The 23,831-nt window shown below is 39.9% G+C and overlaps 3 protein-coding genes and 3 non-coding genes across 11 annotated transcripts; 2 read left to right on the top strand and 4 right to left on the bottom strand.

The window, feature by feature from the left end:
* The first annotated feature begins 199 nt into the window (after positions 1-199).
* On the top strand, positions 200-11,576 carry ical1 (islet cell autoantigen 1-like). 6 transcript variants are annotated; one of them, XM_044014434.1, is made up of 15 exons: positions 200-288; positions 2,420-2,447; positions 2,563-2,737; positions 5,777-5,849; positions 6,187-6,310; positions 6,407-6,605; positions 6,698-6,823; positions 7,324-7,422; positions 7,523-7,608; positions 7,729-7,778; positions 8,148-8,192; positions 8,338-8,568; positions 9,594-9,845; positions 9,985-10,080; positions 10,685-11,576. In XM_044014434.1, the coding sequence occupies exons 2-15, from the start codon at positions 2,437-2,439 to the stop codon at positions 10,819-10,821; spliced, it is 1,704 nt and encodes a 567-aa protein (XP_043870369.1). In that variant the 5' UTR covers positions 200-288; positions 2,420-2,436; the 3' UTR covers positions 10,822-11,576. The 6 variants fall into 6 exon arrangements, with proteins under 6 accessions (XP_043870369.1, XP_043870360.1, XP_043870352.1 ...); XM_044014425.1 differs by having other exon boundaries at positions 9,573-9,845; positions 10,697-11,576; XM_044014417.1 differs by having other exon boundaries at positions 9,573-9,845; positions 10,691-11,576.
* Positions 11,577-12,015: 439 nt separating this feature from the next.
* On the bottom strand, positions 12,016-18,304 carry nop58 (NOP58 ribonucleoprotein homolog (yeast)). Its single transcript, XM_044014467.1, has 15 exons — positions 18,143-18,304; positions 17,005-17,081; positions 16,851-16,903; positions 16,170-16,294; positions 15,950-16,086; positions 15,686-15,750; positions 15,379-15,513; positions 15,013-15,158; positions 14,652-14,778; positions 14,300-14,463; positions 13,532-13,666; positions 12,995-13,056; positions 12,752-12,906; positions 12,548-12,660; positions 12,016-12,438 (listed from the first exon to the last, which is right to left on the bottom strand). The coding sequence occupies exons 1-15, from the start codon at positions 18,185-18,187 to the stop codon at positions 12,382-12,384; spliced, it is 1,596 nt and encodes a 531-aa protein (XP_043870402.1). The 5' UTR covers positions 18,188-18,304; the 3' UTR covers positions 12,016-12,381.
* On the bottom strand, positions 14,531-14,611 carry LOC122765657. Its single transcript, XR_006359996.1, has one exon. It is a non-coding gene; the product is annotated as a small nucleolar RNA SNORD11B (small nucleolar RNA).
* LOC122765656 lies at positions 14,872-14,953 on the bottom strand. The gene has a single exon (XR_006359995.1). It is a non-coding gene; the product is annotated as a small nucleolar RNA SNORD11B (small nucleolar RNA).
* Positions 16,728-16,815, bottom strand: LOC122765654. The gene has a single exon (XR_006359993.1). It is a non-coding gene; the product is annotated as a small nucleolar RNA SNORD70 (small nucleolar RNA).
* Positions 17,036-23,736, top strand: nufip1 (nuclear FMR1 interacting protein 1). The gene is made up of 11 exons (XM_044014457.1): positions 17,036-17,111; positions 19,121-19,442; positions 19,885-19,958; positions 20,031-20,135; positions 20,213-20,275; positions 20,358-20,434; positions 21,062-21,154; positions 21,306-21,511; positions 21,600-21,734; positions 22,707-22,984; positions 23,084-23,736. Exons 2-11 carry the CDS (start codon positions 19,232-19,234, stop codon positions 23,534-23,536), a joined length of 1,695 nt encoding a protein of 564 aa, XP_043870392.1. The 5' UTR covers positions 17,036-17,111; positions 19,121-19,231; the 3' UTR covers positions 23,537-23,736.
* Positions 23,737-23,831: the final 95 nt, after the last annotated feature.

Below are 23,831 nucleotides of genomic sequence, written 5' to 3'. Positions count from 1 at the left end.
AATCAAAATAGGACAAAGACTGTGCAGAGTCGAGAAAATTCAGCAACCAGAACTGAAAAGAGCCGTAGTAAACGGTTTAAGGCTGAAGATCACGCGCATCCAAACAATAGACGATCTTTGATGGGACCTGAACAACAGCGACCCCGTGTGTTGAACTGGCACTCCAGCTACTTTGCATATCCTGTTCCGTCTCCTGTGACTCAGATGATGATGACGGCAGCTGGGAGAGGAGGTTAGCCGAGCTACGCTGCATAGATGCTCTTACTGCCGCACACAACTGAAAGCAAGGTAAGAATTAAAACGTTCGTTCGAATTAACTGCGTCATTGGAAAAATACAAACGACAATAGTTTTTGTGTGACGTTTAAGTTAACATCACGAAATGTCAAATGCCAAATTTGGCCACGACCCCTCATCATAGCTAAACTGCTGCTAGCATACAATGTCTTCTACGTTTTCTCTCAGGTTTTTGTCGACTACAATAATCTGTATTTAATTTTTTAGTACGTTGCCATTAACTAATTTAATAATACTGATAAGCGGTACGGTGACAGTTCGTTTATTTCCTTCTCTCTGTTGTAACTGAACACCTGCTCGACAGCCAGCTGGCTGGCTCTCTGCTCTCCTGACTCCCTGAAGTCGCAGGTGTCTGTTCCTTGCTCCAGGAACCATGTTAGATTAGCCCTGTTAGCCTTTAGCACCGCTTGCTTTGTGTCTAGTGTGCAGATAACCTGAGATAATAGTGTATAACTGAATTATAACTGCCTTGTTGGAAAAACAGCTGCCAGCTCCGTTGGTGATGTCATAATTTGTCTCACTGAAATTCAACAGGAAAGCCGTATACACAGTAACCGTAACCAGTATTGATTATCTTGTACTACCTTTAAATAAAATACAAGTCAGTCATTTTCTCTTATCTTCGTCAATTGTTCAGTGCTTTTTTACTTTAAAGAAATCCCTGAATTCAGATAATCTTACACAGTGGTGCCCTGGATGCTTTTATTTGGGTTAGTTGTCTAAAGATTGAAAGGACATTCATTATAAGTCCAGTGTGTGATATTTAGGAGGGTTTATTGGCATAAATTCAAAATACTGCACATGAGTATAAGTGTATTGTTGCTGTACAAATAAAAATAATCATTTAATGCTGTGGTTCTCAAACCTACTACACCAAGTACCACCTTTAGAAAATATTGTGCTCTCGAAGTAACACTATTGTTGTCAATTTTAAAATACAGTGGTGTAAATAGGCTGAGCAAAGTCAGCTAAAGGGTTTTCACAAGAGGCAGATGTATTCCCAATAAGAGAACTTGCCATCTCATCATCCTCCTCTTCCTCACATATACTTCAGACACTGGTATAGCCAAATTAGATTAAGATGGAGTGAGAGATAGGTGACTCTGATTATTATTATTAGTCATTAAATTATTGTAATTATTTTATTATTTGCTTAATTTTATGCGCACTCCGGTCTTCCACCAGAAGAAGCTTGAGAATTATGGACTTGTACTTTAGGTAAGGTCCTTGCTTTACAGAGGCCACCATCTTGTACAAACCAGTCTGAGCATATTTTCTGAAGCAGAAGCTTACTATGCAAACAGAGAACATCAAACATGATGTGAAAACCAACTTAAAAAACATTAAGGGACTGTGGAAAACTCATGAGCTAATGTACAACTCCTCAAGCGTGTCAACTTGACAACAATTTCCTTTCTGGTATGTTAAGGCTGCTGTAGTTCCCTGATATGCTTGGGGAAGGCAGGGGTTGAGCTGAGGAGTCCTTCTTTCTGTTCTATTCAGCATTTTCACCACTAGATGTTACTTTTTCTTACACAATGGACCTTACTTGTGAATTTCAAATAGATTATTTATACTCATACTGGACTGCAGCTTTCAGCCTTAAAGCTGCGTTGATTTTTGTTATTGGTGTTATTATTCTGCCTTTATTTAGTCTTTTTGAACAGAATATATGTAACATTTATAAGTTGTGTCCTTTTAAAAAACGCTCCTACAACTACATACATACTTTTAGATCTGACTGAGGGAGTATTTGTGAGTGTATAGCAGCAGAGCAGGGGCTGGCAGGTTTTTTCTTTGCTGACACGTCTTTGTGTTTTCAGTCATACTTTAACCTGTTTGTAGTTGTCTCATTTTACTAGCACAATGTTGCTATTGCAAAAGCACTTCCTTTGTGCAGCATTGGAACCGGTCAACATGATAAATAAACACTGCTATACTGAGAAACAGAAAGTCGTGTGGATTGTGTGAACTCACTTAATTCATTTGTTTATATTTATTTATTTATTGATTATATATTTATTATTGTCATCATTATTATTATTATTATTATTATTTATAACAAAGAAACATTTTATGTTTAATTTATTTCTCTGGCTAACAAAATTTTCCTTTTAACACAGAACAAGGCAAAAATCCAATGATGGACGGGTACGTGTAAATTTTATTTTTAACATTAGCACTATCATTATGATAAAGCATTGTTTATACAAGTAAATACTAAATCCAAGCTCGGGTAATAACTGCTCCGCTGCTCTGGGTCCAGGTTCGCAGGGGACATACTGAGCGGCGGCCAAGCTCTTCTGGGAGAGGACAGCTCTGTGATGGCCCGCATGCAGAAGAAGTTCTGGAAGACCAAACAGGTCTTAATCAAAGCCACAGGCAAGAAGGAGGACGAGTATGTGGTGGCTTCTGACTCTGATGTGGACGCCAAACTCGAGGTAGGAAGTTCAGGAAAGGATGCAATTTAAGACTTTCCTCCACCACAGCTGTGCTTACATTTCACCATGTAGGTGTTATTAAGATGACAGTACACCTCCCATATCATTACTCAGTGTATTCTTAAAGTGATGGCCATCGTGCCACTTGCAGCAAAGCATGTTTGGTTTCTTTTTCCTATTCAAGAACCACAGGAAATGTACGCTCTGAGCCATTGTTTCAAATGAAAGCACAACAGCAAACCAGAAATGGCTTTAAATGCAGTCAAATTTTTCCTCCTCTGTCTTTCTGTTGAGCTTGTAAAGGTGAAGCTGTTTGTTATTGTTTACCTAACTTTTAGTCAGCTCTCATTCAATTATTGTTTTGAAATGTTTGAATGCACAGATCCTGCCTACTCTCCACACGTGTTGGAAGTAGTAGTACAATAGTACTATAGAGTCCTATCCACAAAATGTACTTCTCCAACCCCACCAAGTGGTCAAAATGACTTCAGGATGATGAATGGGGATGAAATGAACAAGTCCTTATCCACAAACCATCTGAGAAAATGTTTTGGGAAAAAAAACAGCTTGTAGACGTCTGAAACATGACGAGGTGCTTTAATGTCCAATCCAGTAACAAGTAACATCATCTATTGGATAAATGAGATGGAGTGAAAAGCTAAATGAGTTGTCTATAAAAACAAAAAAGCTGCTGAATAAATATCGCACTCTGTGTAAACATCACCTAGCTTTTAAAATAGAGCTTAAATAAGCGTATACTGTTAGCAGTAGGTTACATGTGTAACCTACTGCTACCATTGTAAGTCGCTTTGGATAAAAGCGTCTGCTAAATGACATGTAATGTAATGTAATGTGTTGGTGTTTTCAAAACATATTATGGAAAATATACAAACTGAGAAGAAAATGGTTTGATAAAACAAACTGCTTCTTTCTGGTCACAGATATAAAGTACAGTTACTGCACATATTGGTGAGCTGAAATTAAATGAAAACATTTTTAATTTGTGACATTTTTACTTTTCAAAATAATTTTTCTAAAACTAAAATGAAATTAGATTTTTGTTGTAAACAAGCTCACATTCTACAGTAAAGTGTAGCTGCACAGTTGAATTGTTCATATCTACATGTTTAGAGCGTGTTGGAACAAAATGCCTATTGTTTGCAGAGCTTTTTTTCTTTCTGTCCATTTCTAATACCTGTAATTAGACATGAGATGTCCCACACCACATGACAGCTTTGTGAGCAGGGGACAGGGTGTCCCTCTGCCACATTCATGCCTCATGATGGTTTGTATTGGCTGAAACCGGGCTGGCATTTAGTTGTGGCTGCTGTGCAGTCCTGTGAGACGGGGACACGGTAGAGTTTCACTGAGAGGCTTTTGTTTGCTCTGGAATAACATTGAGCCTCTTTATTCTTTTGTGAGACAGAAACAAAATGAGAAGAAAGGAATGACAAGAAAATTGCAAAAGGCAGGAGAACCTTTTGAGGAGCAGATCCGATTGCTCTCTTCTGTTTCCTTCCCATGTCATGGTGACTTTGAGCAGTGTGTGAGCCAGCAGCAGAGCACTGAAATCACCAGGGCTGATTAGATTTGGAGCCGCTGCTGCATGGCTGCCTCACAATTGACCTGATTTTATCAGCTTTTTAACACAATATTGCCTCAGTGCATTTACAAACTGCGTTTTTGTATAATGTTTAGAACAGTTCAGTTCTGTTTGATGTACAGTATGCAATTGTTTTGTGATAGATCAATAATTCCATAAAATTCACCAGCATAAAAAAGCATGTGATCTGAGAGAGAATGACAGTTCTGCATCTCATCTTGCTTCTGTTTTCAGCCTCACAACTAAATCTGGGGCATTATGAGAAGCTTTGACCAATCGCAGGGCGATGTAGAAAGAGAGTGGGTGCCCTTGTTTGCTGTTCCACTACACCTACCTGCTGAAATCTAAAAAATACGAGTATAAAGGAAAGAGATTCCCACAATCATCTGTTGCATTTGTCTAATAACCTGGATATGAAAGTCAACAATCAAAAAACATTTCCAGTCATTACTGCAGCTATAAATCACCTGGCTGAAAGCTACATTCTCTGGATGACAATAAGATAAGAATAAATAAATAAATTAATTAATTAATGAAACTAGTGATGGTTGCCTAATGGACTTGTACTTCATGACTATTTTTTTTCCCCCTGCCTCATTGCTGTACTTACTTGTACAACATTTTGCCTGCAGATGCTCTTCTAACTGATGAGTATTGCTCATATATCCCTAACAAGCATAAGTAGAGTGCGTGTGCAGTAGCCTGTTAGTAGCGAAGGGTCTGACTCAGACAGGTGTTTGGCTTCTGCTGAGGCACATAGACAGAAGGTGGTGACTGTTGATTTTGGAGTTAATCTATAACCCCACACCGTCTGATACCTCCTGCACTCTTACAGTGTAACATCTGCCTTAGAGCAGGTACAAGAAGCAGGAGAAATTTCCTCTTCATGCCATTAAATCACAAAGTATAATAGTGGCTGTTTGTTGTAGTTTTTTCTTAATCCTGCGGAGGAAGCTTTGTAAAATCTTGTCAGCCATATGTCATAACACCAGAATCTCTTACTGACTAATGAAGATGTGAGGTTTTGACATAGAAGAATGAATAAAATGATAGAAATATTGACGCATAGTCAGCACTGACTGCATATTTAGTGTTTTTAGCTCACATGGTTGCAGGAATTGCTGGTTAACTCCTGTCTCATTTAATATGATTGCGTCACTTATTTAAATCAGAATGAAGGATTTCATACACCTAATTCACAAAGTAACACATTTGAATGTACTGAAAAAGGCAGCAGTGGATCAAAAACTACTATGTGCCTTGATGGAAAAATAGCTGATTTTCTCTATGGACTCTGGTGCAGGCAGCGATTGGTTTACATTGCATCCCAAATTTCAGTTTCTTGTATAAATTATCTGATAATGAGACGAACTGAGGTCATTGTATTTATAAATGCACCAGCACATGCTCATCATTCGTCTGATTTGTCTCCACAGTTCTTTCGCTCGGTTCAGGCCACGTGCACAGAGCTGTTGAAAGTGATTGAGAAGTACCAGCACAGGATTACACGTGAGTGACAGTCCCCAGTAACTTATTTTGAGAGTCAATAATACACACACACGTACTATCTGTTTGCATAGGTAGTATTTTGTTTCCTGAAAAAATACTACCTATGCATTGGGAAGCTGAATGTTGTAAATTGGACTGCAAGATCTTTCTCAAGAAGGATTTAATGATCATCTGAGTCTTTAGATATTCTGAGAAAACATGGTTCTGACTGTGTTAGTGACATCTTTACTATGTTCTGGTATGTGAAAGCCAACAAAAGCAATGTACCGGGGGTGATGGTTGGCTTTTGTCCTTTTACACATTTTTGTCATGGAGGTGACATTTCCTTCTACCACAGGCTTGTCTCAGGAGGAAAACGAGCTTGGCCTGTTTCTGCGCTTCCAGGGCGAACATGATCGCACCAAGGCTGGCAACATGATGGACGCCACTAGCAAGGCCCTGTGCACCTCTGCCAAGCAGAGGTCAGCAGCAGTAGAGCAAGCGAAAAATGAAACCAATATACATAATTATATTTTTTCCCATTTTAATCCACTACACCTTCTTTTTTTCTAATAAAGGATGGCACTTCGCGCACCACTACACCGTTTGCACCAGGAAGTGGAGACTTTCAGACAGCGTGCCATCGCTGACACACTGCTGACAGTCAGTCGTATGGAGAAGGCCCGGACAGAGTACAGAGGAGCTCTGCTCTGGATGAAAGACATATCCCAAGAACTGGACCCAGACACCTACAAACAGCTGGAGAAGTTCCGCAAGGTACAAGGAATTTTCCCTAAAATTTAAGACTGTGGACGAGTCCTCTCCACAAGTGATGTAATAACCCGTATTTGTGTCTTGTTTGACGACAGGTCCAAACCCAGGTCAGAGGGTCAAAGAGCCAGTTTGAGAAGCTGAAGAATGATGTGTGCCAGAAGGTGGACATGCTGGGAGCGAGCCGCTGCAACATGCTCTCCCACTCCCTCTGCACCTACCAGGTGTGTTTCTGACTACACTCTACTCTGCTGACCTACACTCGGCTGTACGCACGACTATCCAAGCACATATCCAATCAGCCAGTCATGTTGTAATAGTATTTTGTCATTATAGCAATAACATCAAGGATGCTACATTTTGTAATTTGTTAAATACTCCACAAGACGGCAATATAACAGATTTGTATTTAAATAATTACAGCAATTTGCAATCGATTTAAAAATTGAATTTAAAAATAGGAATCAGGGAAAAAGACGAATCAGGAAAAAGGTATCTTGAAAAGGGGAGTTAAAGGACCTTAAAGGCAGACATTTGTATGTAATCATATAAATGATGCCCAAATTCTTCCAATGCTCACTGTTACACTGACTTGGACATTTTTCTTTAATACCAAAAGAGATAAGTACTGAACTCAAGATTCAAATGTGAACAGCACCCAACTCTATTGTTGACCCTTTTGCTCGTCTGTGTTTATCATGTCTATGTCTTCATGTCAATGCAGACCACTCTGTTGCACTTTTGGGAGAAGACAGCCCACGCCATGTCTGGAATCCACGTGGCCTTCCAAGGACACGTACCATACCAGTTCACCACACTCAAGGTTGTTCATACACCTGAAGACTTATCGTGACTGTTGCAGTTAGTTATTTGTTAATGCATGTCTTAACATGACATTTACAAGCATTGATCATTCCCTGCAGGACCTGAGGGATCCACTGGATCAGATACTTGACTCTCCCAAAAAGGAAGATAAAAAAAAGAAGGCTCCGCAGAGCAACACTGACAGGTGACAACACATTCAACACACGTGTGGATTATTCAATAAAAGTGTAAAGATTGTATCATGTAATCATGCTCATGTTTTCTCATCATTAAAGGAATCAAATTATCTTTCTTTTTTCCTCAGTCTGGTATCCTTGGATGATGACGAACCATCAGGAAGTGCCTTTGCTACAAGTATGTACTGTACTAAAATTCTACTAATTAAATTGTAGTGCAGAAACAATACAGATTGGAGAGACAGACAATAAGTGTTGTTCAATAAATGTTAATTTAGGTTGAGCAACTTTGGTTGTCCTTTATTATTAAACTGTTATAGTTTACAGATGGAGGACAAACAGTAACAGATGAATATATAGGTCAAACAATGGCATCATACATTATATAATTTCTAAAAGTCAGCATCAGCATAGAAAAACCTTGTATTGGTCAACCTCTACTTGAGTTTATTGGGTTGTATTCTTTTATTAATTATTTTTTTAATAATTTAATTGAATGGGTTAATTTTCCCATTAAATGAATAACCATGACGCTTCTTCTCCTTAGAACTCACAGACAGTGATGATGGAAACAGCAAAAGCAGTGACTTTGGTAAGTGTGTATGTGTGTGTGATCAGAAGCTTTATAGAAACAGTGTTGTTCATGAGTGCTTGGTACCTGTGCTCAGCAGTTCATGTGTGTACATTGTGGTTTCTTGACAATTTTGATCTTGTACTGGATCCACATTTGATCTCAGCACATCAAAAAGCCATCACATCCTCTCCAGCCTCGCTGGATCAGAGTAGAGCAGCAGCAGCAGCCTCTGACGACAGCCTGATGCTCATGGCCTGTGATGAACCAAAGTCACAGCTCCTGACCCTGACGAATGTCCCACTGCAGCCTCCGCTCCTGTCTCCTTCTGGAGACCAGAGTGAAACCTGGGGCTCTGGAAATTTCCAGTCCAGCCTCTCTCACCTGCCTGCCTCTGGTAAACTGGCTGCCTGTCTGCTCTTTTTTCCATCTGTGACCTCTAACTTCAAGCTGCCTCACTGGTTCTCCGCTCTACCTTTTTGACTTGGCTTGGTTGGACACTGAAAGCTGCCTCTTCTCTCCTGGGATTTAACCTCTGCTTCCTTTCTAACCTGAAGTCTGATTTCAGTCTGTCTGACTGATGTAAGAAGCTTCGTTCCCATCACTTTGTGTCATTCAGGACAAACAATTAAGCATGTGCTTAACATCTGAGCCTCCCTTTTAATATGGGAAGGATTACGGTGAACAGAAGGTGTGCAAAGTCATGCACATCCACATTAGATAAACAATGGCATCATTTCATCAATTCGTATTGAGATTTCAATTAATTTGCGATTAACTTGGACAGGATTCAGTGAATGCACATAAGGTAACCAATGTCTTGCATAGCCATTTTTCTTTCTTAAACTTGGAATGATAACAGTGTTTTGAGAAGATCTCCATGTTGTGTCAATATGGGCGGAGCCTCTCAGGTCACCTGCCATGCAAGAAAAGAGTGCTGTGTTAGTATTTCAACAACCTGCAGAAGAAACTCCACCATCAACTGTTTTTCTAGTGATCCTGTCTACTCCAGTTTTAACGGCACGTGTCTCAGTCGCATTCCAAGTGTTTTCCAACTTTTCAGTTGAAAGAAAGTTTATTTCAAACAAATCTGTTGGTCTTGACCTAGTTTTGTGGCATATTGTAAGTCTCAAAAAATGTTAGAGTGCACTGTATTTTCTTGAACTGATAAAAATTACTTGTTAATGTTGGAGACCTGCATCAAGCAGTGTTTACTCTGGACTAGTAGTATGGTTTGATTTTATTCATTTGGGTTGGTGTTTTCTCTTCTAATATTCTCTTTACCATGGTCAAACTCAAGCTTCATCTCTCCTGTGTGCAGATGTCTTGTTCAGTTAGTTTCGTTTTATAAATCCACCCTCTATTTTCCCCCCTCCCCTCTGTGTGATGGTCTCCTCTTAGAATGTCCACCTCTATCTGCAGGAATGGGGCTGAGACCAGAAGAGGAGGAGCGTGAGAGGGGTGACATGGCTTTCCTCAAAGATCTTCTCAGCCCAGGTCCAGGGTCCAGTGATGAGTTCAGCAGAGAGTGGCAGGATGCTTTTGGGGTGTTTGAGCCTCCCAGAGTTCCTCCTGAAGACACAGGGGCAGGGACTGGTGGGCAAGCAGCTTGTCAGCCCAGCCCTGCAGGCTTCCTTCCCTCCCAGCTGCTGGATCACAGTCTGAGTGCTACAGGTCAGACACACAGCACTCTCTGTTGGAGAGATGTGCTCACTGCACCACACTGAGCGGTCACTTTTTGTGACACAGCATAAGTAACAGAAAGGACAGCAGCATCTTGTATCACTGCATCTCCCCTCCTTTGTGCTTTCAGGTTGGTCAACCCCACCGATGTTCAAAGCTCCGCCCATGCAGCCTTCGCCTGATCAAGGCCAATCAGCCCAGTGGGCTCAGAGTTCTGCTGTTAATGGTAAGGTCCTTTTTTTTTTTATCTGTTGTTATGATGATAAACTAGTCACTAGGAATGGGAATCTTTGATTCAATGATGAAATTGAAATTGTCTTTCAAATCATAATATATTTAATGATTTGTGATTTGATTAGTAGAAAGGATTAATACAAAGGACAACATATGTCTCCGTGCATGTGTAACATCAGTGTTTAATACAGAATAACTCAGTCCAGTAATCCACACGTGCATGTTTTTTTTCCCGCTTATGGATGTATTAAAATTATTGAAAACAACAAAATGATTGCCTGAGATGGAGCTATCAGCCTCCCCAGCTGATTTTGATGGAAACCATTAATTTATTGATTTTTTTTGTCTCTAATGAACACACATTTGACCCTGAGACTTTTCCATGATGTCGGAGTGAGGGAGAGATGACGCAAATGCAGACAGCTGAGAGTTTTTTTTTTCCATCTTTGGTTTTTCTGCATGAATTCCAAATTATACAAGACTAAAAGTCATGGTTAACTTCGTTCATCCAACTGATATTTTATAATTGTTGTGAAACTACAGCTCTGCTTCCTTAATGTTAATAATACTGTGTGTGTGTGTGTGTGTGTGTGTGTGTGTAGCTGCAGCTGCAGCTGCTCCTCCAGGTGGATCCAAAGACATGTCTGCCTGGTTTAACCTATTCGCAGACCTGGACCCGCTTTCCAATCCAGATGCCATTGGACGGTCTGCAGATGAGCTGCTCAATGCCTGAGGCTTTGTGTGCGTGCGTATATGTGTGGGCATAGTGTATATCTCAAAGGATTACAGAAACTTTCCATGCCCGCACCCTTAGAAAAACAGTGAAATACACACATGTATTTTGGTTACAAGGAGACATGTGCTGCACGTACAATAACTCCTATTTCTAACTCACTGGAAAATAACACTGAACACTGTAAAAGGACAATGGTCTATCAAGATGGTTGAACTGTTGTGCTCACTGCTGCCCTCTGCAGCTGGAAAAGACAGTTCACACAACTCAAGCCGTGTGCACACAGCTAATCTTGTGCGTTACTTTTCACTGTTAGTTTCTTAAATGTATGTACTGCAAAAAGAATTGGTTAATGGGTGTTTTGTGGACAAGAGTGCGCTTCAGTGTTTTTATCATGTTTGCATTGTTAGGGTGTGTCGGTTTGCTTTGTGTACACATCTCACAAGGTTGTCTAGGATTTAAGTCTGTTTAATCTGTAACGTTTGTGTGTAGTTGCACATGTTTGTCAAAGATGAATGAAGAGCATAGTGTACATTGACATGTACTGGATGGAGAGTTGGAGCGTATGAGACAAAACACGATTGTATCCAGACAATGAAGCTCAATCTGCACTAAAATCCTTTTTCACAAAGTTTGAGTTCATGATGGTGATCCTTGAGTATCATGACTCAGTGCAGCTGTGAGCGTGTTCATGTGAAAAAGCCAGAATAGTTACATGTAACCTTTTTAAGAGCATTAAATAAGACAAGCATCAACAGTGGTTCTGTTACTGTCACAGCTGGTGAAATGTTATTTATAATTAATAGAGCAGTAGAAATTTTAGGTTAACTCAACCATGGCTGGCCTTGATTTATAATTTGGCATAGTGGCTTAGAATATAAGTTAATTCATCTTTTCATTTTACTTTGTAATTTTGTGATTGCCTTTTTTACAACACTAGGAAGGAAGTTATGTTTTTGCCCACATTTGTGAGCAACCAGACCAAGTAATGCTGCTATAGTAAAATCTGAATTTATGGAAGTTATAAGTTAATGTTTGTCTTTTGTGAAGGGAAGACTGAAGTAGTTTAAGTGTAATGTGGCAGCAGGGAAGACCATTACCCGGATAGCAAACTCATTTTCCAAAACATTGACTAAAGATGTGATAAAAACAATGTTTGCATAAAGTCCACTGTAATCAACCAAATGCCAAATATACAGCCAAGTGTTTATTCAATCAGAGCAGATGTCCAGTCTTAAGTTGGTTCAAAAATTTGTGATGGGAACTAAGAAATATCAACCAACTGCTGCAAGCTGAATTTAATACATGTCTGATACAGATGTGTTGAATAATAAAGGGCAAAATAAAACAACCAACCCAGGACATTTCATGATTGAGCATGTGGTGGGATTTCTGACCACAGTTAAAAAAGTCGCACTAGTTTTAGTTGTCTTCATAAATGTCTTCTCATTCAAGAAACATGACACTTATCAGTGTTGATATAAATGTAAAACAAACTAAAATGACAAACACTAAAAGAAAATATATATACACATTCAACCATATGTGAATCATTCATCTTTAGTCATCTTCCTCCTCTGCCTTAATCTTCTTTTTCTTCTTCTTCTTTTTCGTTGACTGAAATGAAAAAAAGTTGGTTTTAAAAAGTACCCAAAATTAAAAACACTTGTCAAAACTCTGTACATTCATCTAAAGAGCTGGGGAAAAAAAAAAAAAAATCACTCACCTCTGTTACTGGTGGCTCCTCTTCAGCCATTGCTTCCTCCGTTTCAGCCTCTGCTTTTTTGTCCTTTTTCTTCTTCTTTTTCTTGGGAGTCTCCTCTGCTTCTGCTTCTTCCTCTGAAGGAGAAAAAAGACAGGAGTTGAAACACTTCCAATAATTATGAGCAGCAGTGGTGATTGTGAGACAAAGGACTTGTTTTTTGCTCACCTTCTGCTACTGGTTCCTTTTTGGGCTTTTTGGATTTGACCACGGGCGTTTCAACTGTCTCTTCCTCATCTTCCTCCTCTACCTCCTCAAACTTCCTCTTCTTTGAGGTGGAGGGAATAGTAGAATCCCCAGATGGATCGTATATTCTTACTTCACTGTGGAAGGAAAAGCATATGGGTATTTAGCATTTAAACATGTTAAAATATATCTAAACTTAAAAAGGAGCCATTAGTGACTCTTCACCTCTTGTGCTGGTATTTGTCTGCCTTTGCCATAGCTTTGCCCGTTCCGCTGATTCTTCGGATCTGTAAAAAAATTGTGAGGGGGGAAAAAGGCATAATGAAAATTAGATGCATGGTCCATCACTGATGAGCGGGTGGTTCTTAAGTCTTTCACGTAGATATGTAAACAAGACTGAGCACAAGTTAGAATGAAAGTCACTGTGCAGTTCAATGACTTCCAACTGCAGATCAGGAGTTTAGTCAACCTGACAAAACTTGTCAGTGACTGGAAAAATCTGTTGTGATTAGGACTTTAGAACACCTCATAGTCCAGAATTTAGTGAGATTTATCAACAAAAATTAAGCCTTTATATTACATTGGCTCTATGAAGGGGTTTTTATTGTCCTTTGACAGCTAAAGGACACTACTTTTTAATCACTTGAATGGGGCAAAAGGCAGTCAGGTTGGTTGCAATATGACTTAAAAACTTAATCCTTAAACCATAAAATCGTCCACACTGGTCCTTCCATTGGGAAATAATCTTTCCGTTATACTTACTCCCTTCTCCTCCAGCTGCCGCAGTCTGGCCTCCAGTTTCGCACGGTTCTCTGCTCCCATTTCTGCGTTTGTGTCCTCACCCAGAGCATCATAGCGGATGGCGAGGGCGGCTTTAGCTGCCAACATTCTGGAGATCTGGTCAGACAAACGAGTAATGTTTATATTCTAAATCTCATCACATAAACCACATTTACGCACACAACTGTGCCCATATGAGACAACCAAAAGTACATTGTGCATCGAAACTCCTCCCCTTTGCTGTTATGTTTTTTTGAATCTGTTAAAAAACTGGTCTTATTCTATGGATTTCAGACACAGGAAGTTGGAGTAAAAACCAACTAGTTTAGAGGCCATTTCTTTAAACTGATTTGTTTTGCATTGATGGAAATCAATCAGTAAAAAATTAAATATAAACTTACTCATCACACATCATGATACATAGTACATTTAATTCATGCTTTGTATAAAAAATAAATATGTGTTAGAGTGAATTCTTAAATTCATATGGCATTCCTTCTTTTATTTGAACATATAGCCATAAATTGTAATGCAATAATGTATTTTTATCTAGGGTTAATTTGATATAGCACAAACCCTTGGTGCAGTACCCGCTGAATATGTGCCTGTTTTGAGGGAGCAGAATTTTTACCAATATTATATGTTTCATTTCTACCAATATCTCCTTACTTTGTCCAACAAGTCACTTGACAGGCGACCGACAGGTGTTCCTCATGTCAAAGACATGAAACAAAACTCGGTTTCACTCACCTTGCCCTTGTTCTTGGCGCTGGTCTGACCCACCAGAGAAGCGTGGTATATGAGACCGTATTTGGGCGTGTCCTTGCGGGTCTTCAGAGCTCTGAACAGAGCTTTCTCTGCTCCAAGGATCTGCACCGTGGAGGCCGGATGCTTTGCCAGATTCAGGAGGGAACCTTAGTAACACAAGACAGATGTGTCACACTGATGTTCTGAGTAGAACCTGCACACGGATCCCTCCACTGTAAGCTCAGATGAGGTAGTGACTTAGTACAATCAGTGGTTCAGGATAAAGACATGATGTCATGATCATCACTGCTTGCTTGTTTGTTTTTCCCCCTCACAGTTCCTCTTCACGACTTACCAGCGTGTGAGATGAGGCGGGCGCCGACCAGCTCGCCCACCATTACTGTGAGGTTGGGGGCAATCGCCATCATTCGGTTCTTCAGGTAATCGTAGAGCTGAGTGCGGTATTCTGAAATCTCAATCACCTGTGGAGGTGGAAAACGGAGGTGAGATACACGTCACAATCGTGATCAGGTCATCACTGACTTCCTGTGGTGAACGGCAGGAGGCGCATCATGTGACTGTTCAGATGAGGTAGTGACTGAAAACCCACATGTTGTTTCAGGAGAATGACAATTGTCGTCATCATCACCACAGTCACATGACCTCGCCAGTAGCTGAATGACAGTGCGAGTCATGACATTAGAAAACAGACTCACTTGATCGCACAGGTGCCGAATGTTGCCAATATCCTCTTCCGACACTTCAGTTCCCATGGAGATCTCAGCAGCTAGTTTAACCTCTGCCTCGATTTCCTCAGGCAGATGCTCGGACAGGTCAGAGCCTGCCACGTTTGTGCGATCACCTGCAAACAGAAAAATGTTTTAGCTTACCATGAACACTTAAAATGGCTACGAAATGCATTTTAAAAAGGGGCGTGTAGATTTTTGTTGCTTGAAATGAAGGGAACTCAATTTTAAGACCACAAACAAAACTGTAAAGTCTGCCTAATTTTGAGGATATATGACCCTAAATCGACCCAGAACCCCTTTAAACAGTGAAAGGCAGATGCTGATTATTTTTACCGATATGGCGGACTGCTTTGCAGTAAGCCAAGTTGTCTGTGACGATTTTGCCCAGCTCGGGGAAGTGCCAACCGTACCACTCTCTGCAGCGCATTATATAGTTGTTAAGCTCCTTATCCAGGTCATCTAGAAGAGCTGAAGACACAAAACAAAAACAGAAAAATGAGACTTTGACAAAAATCAAACCATCATCATTTTAGGGTCTTTTTACAAGCCCACATGCCAAAAACGTTAATTTTAGCTTGTTAATGCATGCAGTTCTCTCAAAAACCACTATTTGTCATGTTTTCACACACTATATACTTACAAATGGCCTGCACAATCATAGTGTCCACTTTGTCTGGACTGAACTTCAGCTTGTAGCGTGACAAACTAGACACAGGGGGAAAAGAGACTGTTGAGTTTTATCACATACTGAAAACTTTTTACAGGTGTTCTACATTATAAGGAAGGAGACTGCTGCCTCAGTGGTAGTGACGAATGCTGAGGATAATCTACAGCCTATGTTCAGACAGCAAGTGTAATCACAGGCAGCAGTCATTTTAGGGTGAAACTGTATTTAAGTACCAACCTATGGGCCAAGCCCAGAGACATGGCACTGATCTCCCTGGGAGGAAGTCCAGTGATGAGACCTTCTATCTGACTCCTGATGCATCTCATAAGCTCAGCGACAGCAGGGCTGTGGACACAGCTTAGGTCCAGCTTGTCCTGTAAACCACAGTGTATTAGAGATACAACTCTTGTAAAATCAAGTCACAGTATCCATACATGCAAACAACGGATCACCTTACTTTTATAACGCCACCAAGTTTTGCATCGCTGATTGCCAGCTGCTCGTGCGCCTCCTTGGCGACAACTTTCTTCAGCACTTTTTTCAAATTCTTGCTAATTTTTCCCTCAACGAGGGCAGTGGCAGCTGAGAAGCAGAAGAAACGAACATTGGGTCAATTTTAATGAACATTTTTCACACCTTGTCATTCAGTATATTTACATGCAAAGTTAAATCAATTTGTTTAGACAACTTTGCAGGCCAATGCAAGATACTGGAGAGATTTTTTAAGCTGAAGCTTCAGTACAATTACAGTGCAAAAAGTGGTGCAGCATTACCACATGAAGAGTCATTAAAATATAAACCATTCTATAGTCTAATGCAAGGATTAGAATTTTATACATATGAAATACTGTAACTTAAACCTTGAACATTAAAGACTAAACACTGTCAAATACACTGCATAGCATAAATCCTAAATTGGAGCCTTTGCAGTGTAAGTACTGCTCCATTATAACTACAACTTCAATATGAAAAACATTAATTGCTTAGCTCTAATCTGTAATACCTGTTGATATGAAACAATGTGGTCTCAGTGGTAGTGACGAATACTGTGATATTCCTCATGTATTAATCAGACACAAAAATACATCACAGACCACAGATTTTACATTTCAAGTCAAGTTTTGAGACATGTAATTACCTGCTAGGGCCTCTGTTGTGTCCTGAAACTTTTCAAAGTGTTTCAGCTTTACACTGGAAGAAGCAAAACATTTACAGATGTCAAAACCTACACATACAGCACCTCTTCACCCATCAATGATAGCAACTCTCTTAATACTACTGTGAACACTTACATTTTGTTTGCTTTTTCAGGCGTTTCAAACTCCTTATAGAGACTGTCGACCTGCTGCAGCTTAGATTCATCAAGGACCTGCAGTGTGACAAGACCAAGTTAAATGGGGTGGGTCAAAATATATACATTTGGTGATGTGCCGTCACCCTTCCTAATGCAATACAATAGTCAATAGCCAGGGCTAATGGTTTTTTTTTAATTAATAAACTAACAGTCCCTAGTAGAATCACTCGCCAGGCGTCGCTGCTTGATGTCTCCACCGACAGTGCTGCTTAAATGAATAAGGGAAACTTAGGCCGAAGAAGAGAGTTTACAGGAGAAAGCTACATTAAGATATGCACCTTGTTCTCCATGTTGTGAATAGAGAAATCCTGCACCTTTGTATTCAGTCAGATATCACGGAGTATCTTTATGACTGAAGGCAATATATTGACGATCACAAAATAGTTGTATCGTGATATTATTGGTATCAGAGCAATCTATCGCATCAAGAAGTGCCCTCTGATTACCACCCCTAAAGTGGCTAAGATAATATAATAAAAAATGGTGAGGGGTATAAGACAATTACTAGTGATTCAAAGTCTTTGGGCCCATTTCCCCGAAGTTCCCACGTAGTAACCCTTTGCAAAGCGCCCGATTTGACAGATCAGGGTATGGAATTCACGGGTGTATCTCATTATATTAATGACGTCTGGATTCAATTTAACGTCCTCAGTTTCATCAGAAACACCAATGATTTTCTTAATGAAACAAAAAAAGTGTCTGCTTTGAAAAAGACTCGTTGGCGTAAGTGTACCGGTTAACTTGTAAATTTCTACTTTGAGTGTGAGCACTATGTTGTAAAGGTAATACTAAAGTTTCCAGCAATGTGTGTGCACACGTGGTTACAGGGCCCTCACGACTGCTAGCTTTAAGCTAACCCGTGAATCAGCTAAGATATAGCAGTAGTCAATACAACTTTGATCTGCGCATTCTGACACTAAATCGCCACATACAAGGGCTACATTGTTCCACGTTGATATTTTAGTATGATTTAAATATGATTCTACCCGAATTGGAGGTAACTAGCAGTAGTGCTAGCTCAAGTAACTGCTACGAAAAAACTCATTTCTCTGGCAGGAAAAAAAGAAGAAACAAACCTTGAATATCGCATAGCCAGCGGCAGTCTCAAATAACACGAGCATTTTTGCAGCGGCTCGGTTACTTTGTTAAAGTTGAAGTTTGTCTCTGCACACAGAGCCTTCACGTTCACTCTCCACCACGCTGCTGCTCCCACTGCGTCTGAAACACATGCGTGGAAAGTGGAACCGGAAGCCGCTGGGTTGCCAGCTCTCTTTAATAGTTGTTCCGCTTTTTCATTAATAATTTTTTTAATGCTGGGATTGATTTTTAAGTTGATTTCAGTCAATATATCCCGTCCATGGTGTCTCGGTCCGATACTGGTCAAAATATCTGACAGATATAAGTGTACAATCCAAAAAAAACCTAAAACATACATCTATATTCTCTTTAATATTTGTTCCGCATTTTCATTCATAATTTTTTAATGCTGGGATTGATTTTTAAGTTGATTTCAGTCAATATATCCCCTCCATGGTGTCTCGGTCCGATACTGGTCAAAATATCTGACAGATATAAGTGTACAATCCAAAAAAAACAAAAAAAAAAACATACATCTATATTATATACTATAAAATCTTTACCTTTTTTAGCTGAGTCATGTTTGGGTAACATATAATGTAAAGTAAACAATGTATCATATGTACATAAAACGAGGTAAGTGAGTTGTCACCTGTTGTATCGCACCTACATAACGTAAAAGAGGAATATAATACCCACGTGTTCATGGATGTGGCAACCTGATAATGGAATTTCTTCTTCTATTGGTTTTAATGGCACCTTGCATTTGTATAGTCTCATTACTGCCATCTTAAGGTACTATTTTTACCTACAATTATATATTTTTGAATGAATACATCCGTTTTTAAACAGCATATTCAGTTAAATCAGTCTCGGGTGAGCATATAATTTCGACAAAACTATCAACTATATCAACAACCACTGTAAAATCAAGTTTGACTTGTGGTTTGTGCTTATTCATGTATTTCCTGTTTTAGCGGAAGTGACGAATGAACGGGAGCAAAACAAGCACATGTGAGCCCCACATCGTGGAAAACCGAAGTCACTCGCATAAAGTTCACTGTCGGCGTGACATAAGGTCTTGAGGAATGAATGAATCTGGACATTACCCTCCTCCGGACTTCGGTAGTCCAACGCCGAGCTCCATCCAGCAGCAGTCCCGTTCTAGCAGCTTCCACCCCGGCATGTGGAGTTGGAACGAGACGCCCTCTGAGCTCAACTGCTGGGGCTACGGAGACCAGGCAGGTTGGCACCAAGGTACATCAGGTCCAGTAAACAACCGACCTAAACGCCCATATGGTGAGTAAAGTACCCCATAAACAGACAGACTGTTTATGATCATTATTGTTATCCCTTTACCTGCTGCCAGCAACACAAGTATGTGTATAGCATAATATCCTACATTCAATTTGCTTCACAGGAATAAAAGGAGCCCAAAAAGCTAATTAAAAAAAATAAGTTTAAAGACACGTAGCCTATTTTTAAGTAATTGATAAAGGAAAAAAATTAATACACATTATGTGAATGGTTTTTAACTTCTTGTAGGAAAGGAGTTTTTGTGATTTAAAATAGCTATTGATTTAAAATAGCTATTGATTTAAAAGTTGAGCCTGAAAAAAAAGTAAAATAACATTATTTAACAACAATAAATAGCAATACTCCATAACTATAATAGTTAACAGCAAAACAAAATAGATAATTAAAAGTTAAATTGTGTTACAAAATGTGTGTGTGTCTCCAGGTCAAAACTGTGGTCGTGAATGGCATCATGGTGGGAGACAGAACCACGGACCCCCCAGCAACTCCGGAAATAAGGTGAAGTCATTAGTGACCCATGATACGTCATGTACGATGTTGTGCTGAACTTTTCTGTCTTTAATCTCACAGCAGAGAAATAGAAAAGAACCAGAGTATTCCCATTTCTGTGACACCTGTGACCGCGGTTTCAAAAACCAAGACAAGTATGACGAACACATGTCTCAACACGTCAAGGTACTTTAACATATCTGAAGTTTATTTCCCACCTGTTTTTATGTTACTGAATATTTCCATTATCATGTTCCACTAAGTGTTCTGTGGCGGACTGCAGCTTTACAGCTCACGAGAAGATCGTCAGCATCCACTGGAAAAATGTAAGCGAAACCATGTGATGTGGACGGTGTATTTCAGTGTTGTCGTGTTGCTAATATCTGTGTGTTTATACGCTGACAACAGAATCATGCACCAGGAACAAAAAGAATCAAGCTGGACACACCACAGGAGATTGCAAAATGGAGAGAAGAGAGACGCAAGTCAGTACTCACAAAATATTATTATTATTATTTATTTTATTATTAATTAGAGTGAATGAGGTGAAAGAGCTTTTTTTTAAAGTGTGGTTGTATAATCACTGCCAGCTGTACTGTTAACTGTAGTTAGTAAATGGCTCGCTTTCTTGCGTCCATGGAGAAAATCACTGTTTTTACCTGACAGGGACCCAGGAGCTTCTGCTCGACTGCTGCATTGTTTGATGAGTTTATGTCACACGTTTGAACTTCCAGATGGAGGCAGCAGTTAATTAACAACTGCAATGATGTAAAATTACAGATTTTCTGACTTTGGTGCTGGAGTGAGCTGTTTGCACAGTATCTCGACATTTTCTGACTGGAAAATGGATTTGTGTCAAAGTGGCAAACAACCATAAGTTATTGTAGTTTTATGCAGGTGTAGATTTGTCAGGTGAGAGTTTTTAAGTGGCTAAAATTAGTTTTTCTTCATGTTCCTGCTGGCAGCCATGTGTTTGACCGGTTCTCAGTGCATTGGGTGTCGGCACCTCACGCAACCACGCTTTAAAAGTTAGCCATTTAAATTACATCTCGCAGGTTAGGTCTTCTTCCACTTGCAAAATGTAATGTAATACTGACTTTTATTATTTCCAGAAACTTCCCAACACTTCAGAATATTGAGAAGAAGAAGAAAGTGATGGATGTGCGTCATGAGACGGGAAGTGTTCTAGAAACAGCTCAGTTTGGGTAAATTACATATTTCACATGACATCATGTTTTATCTATTCACTGCCACTATTGAGGGTTTTTTGGGGGCTAAGGTCCTTTGGCACAAGGCTTGAATTAATTATATATAAAGCTAGATGTTATTTATTTGTTATTTATTATTAATTTATAGGCGAATGAGAGGCAGAGGTTGGGGCCGAGGACGTGGTCGGGGACGAGGACGAGGACGAGGTCACGGCTGGGGTAACAGAGGGTTCCAGGAACAAAACCATCAAGGCCCTATCCCAGCAGACAGCACTGCTACAGAGAGACCTCCACCACTCTCCAAACCTGGCAAGGACCAGGATCCCTTAGGGGCACTGGTTAGCAGTGACCATGGTGAGAGACTCATGTTTGAAATTGTACCAAATCAAAGAAAACTGCCCTCTAATCTGTCAAACTCAGCATTTTCCTAATGTTACTCCAGATTCTGATAGAGAGGATCCAGCTGCTGAGTCCAGGGCCGGTGGCCTGATTGTGGCGCCCAAACAGATGAGCTCTGCTTTAGGCTCCTTGGTGGCAAACTATGGCTCCTCAAGTGAGAGTGATGGAGAACCAGAGAGTGAGTTTTCATTTTACACACAGCAGGGATGTATGTCAATAGGAATCATTGTATGTCAGCATGCTGGTTGACTAGTTAAAGCCATATAATATGACGGATGTGAAACACTCCATTTAAAAAGAAAGTAAAAGTCCAGTATGAAGTATATCTACTCAAAAGAACAGTTCAGGTTTTGGGGAGTGGGGAGACACTTGAAGCTTGTTGTCACCAATAAAATGGCTGCCACAGGGACACAAGGGAAAACGGACTTTAGCCACTTAATAGCCAGTGCAATCTACACCTCCCCATGTCTATGGTCATTCATTCACTGCTTTATCTTGCTGTTAGTCAGCCTTCTCAAACTGGGAAGTGATTGCTCTCTCTCCTGCACCAAAGCCCATATAGAAGATCAGTGATTTTAGCTCACAGGGACACACTGTTCTCCTGCTGCTTTGTTTGAAAAGTGTATCACTTGTGTAAATCTGCATAAAGGATTTCAAACACCTCATTCCCAAAAACACATTCAATATCCTGATAGAGGCAGCAGTGTAACTGCAAACTCTTGTGTGATGTGATGTAAAATCACAGATTTACTCAATGGACTTTGTTGCAAAAAGACAAAAAAATCAAAAAGATTGTCCAACTAAAAGATGGAGCAGCGACATTAGACTTAATCAGGCAGAGATTTTATAAGGTGAGCCTTGTGTTTTGTGTCAAAAATAAGTAATAAGTTTTCCCTGTGTGTCCACACTGGCAGCCATGTTTGAGAGTGAGCCTTTGCATCTCAGGTTGGTTCTTGATGCATGCACAGTTTAACCATATCAATAAATGCAGTGAAACCCAAAAAAGGCTATAATATAGTTGGTTTTTATTTTTGTTGAAACAACACACTCATAACTTACTTGACACAAAATTGACAGGTTAGGATAATATACAGAACATTCAGTCTCCATTGTTTGCATTGTTCTAATGATCCCTTTCCTCATATTTCAGCCTGCCCTATTCAAAAAGCCAAAGACCTTCTGCAGGAGAACCAGTTTCTACTGAACACAAAACCAATGAACTCCCAGGAAAGAGGGCCAAGTATGAGCATGGACGCATCTTCACATAAAATGGAGATGAGCACAGTCCCTCAGCTAGACCCTGCTCTAAACCAACAAAACGGCAGGAGAGGACGAGGGGGAAACAGAGGGAACAGAGGGAAAAGAGGGGGAAGAGGTGGGAGATACCAAGACACGGCACAGAAACACCGTCCCACTCTACTTGAGATGGTAAGGAGACGATATCTATTTTTTCTTATATTATGTTGAGAAATATCTTCTTACACAGCATCTTCTTACCCTCTTTGTTTTCTCATACTCTACTTTCAGTTACTTGCCCCAGATATCCGCCATGAGAGGAATGTCCTCCTGCAGTGTGTGCGATACGTTGTCCGCAATAACTTCTTTGGTCTGGAGAGCATCGCAACTGCAGCAGTACATGATGGGAGGCAGAAAAAGCCATCGGATGAAGTGAGGCCTACATCCCAGTTTGATTCTCCAGTTAATGGAGGGAGAAGCTCAACACAAAGTGGCACAGACATGGACAATCAGGACAATGTAGGAACAAATAAATCTGCTTTACTCGCCAGGCTTCAATCTGAGCAATCAAAAGACTCAACATCAAGTGATGAGCAGTTTGGTGGAGACGTTGCGCCAAATAAGACTGAAGAAGCAGCAGTGAGCGACTGTCATAGTCTGCGCTTGAACGCCACAGATGAAATCACACCTGTCTCTAATGTATATGATGATGAAATATGGGAAAGTCCTGGTGTTGTGCTGTGAAATGTAAACAAACTATCTATCATAAATTTATTTTCTGTCCTAAATGTCAGACTGATATTTTGTGTCATGTTAATGTGCTTCAGTCCACAAAAATTAATTTCATGACCTATTTTGAACTGAACTGTGCTGTATTGTTGAATATTATGTACTCATCAAAGCCAGTCTCTTTTTGTTTTGTAAAATAAATCATTGTAATCATTTATGTATTTTCTTTATTTTTTATCAATTGTTAACTAACACTTATCCAGTTCATTCTTATACTGTGTTATACTGCCATAATTCCATTTAGATAAAC

The sequence above is a fragment of the Solea senegalensis genome, linkage group LG2 (assembly GCF_019176455.1).
Source record: "Solea senegalensis isolate Sse05_10M linkage group LG2, IFAPA_SoseM_1, whole genome shotgun sequence".
Lineage (NCBI taxonomy): Eukaryota > Metazoa > Chordata > Actinopteri > Pleuronectiformes > Soleidae > Solea > Solea senegalensis.
The sequence above is the reverse complement of the archived record's forward strand: the minus strand, read 5'-3'. Positions and strand labels throughout refer to the sequence as shown.

Excerpts from the sequence above, each read along its gene's own strand:
- ical1 (XM_044014409.1), top strand. Across the intron at positions 2,738-5,776 it reads ATGTGGACGCCAAACTCGAG|TTCTTTCGCTCGGTTCAGGC; the intron begins GTAGGAAGTTCA and ends TTGTCTCCACAG. Across the intron at positions 8,193-8,337 it reads CAGCAAAAGCAGTGACTTTG|CACATCAAAAAGCCATCACA; the intron begins GTAAGTGTGTAT and ends ATTTGATCTCAG.
- nufip1 (XM_044014457.1), top strand. The coding sequence starts at position 19,232 with ATGAATGAATCTGGACATTACCCTCCTCCGGACTTCGGTAGTCCAACG. Across the intron at positions 19,443-19,884 it reads CCGACCTAAACGCCCATATG|GTCAAAACTGTGGTCGTGAA; the intron begins GTGAGTAAAGTA and ends GTGTGTCTCCAG. Across the intron at positions 21,512-21,599 it reads ACTGGTTAGCAGTGACCATG|ATTCTGATAGAGAGGATCCA; the intron begins GTGAGAGACTCA and ends ATGTTACTCCAG.
- nop58 (XM_044014467.1), bottom strand. The coding sequence starts at position 18,187 with ATGCTCGTGTTATTTGAGACTGCCGCTGGCTATGCGATATTCAAG. Across the intron at positions 17,082-18,142 it reads CTGGCTATGCGATATTCAAG|GTCCTTGATGAATCTAAGCT; the intron begins GTTTGTTTCTTC and ends GTCACACTGCAG. Across the intron at positions 15,514-15,685 it reads TATGATTGTGCAGGCCATTT|CTCTTCTAGATGACCTGGAT; the intron begins GTAAGTATATAG and ends TTGTGTCTTCAG.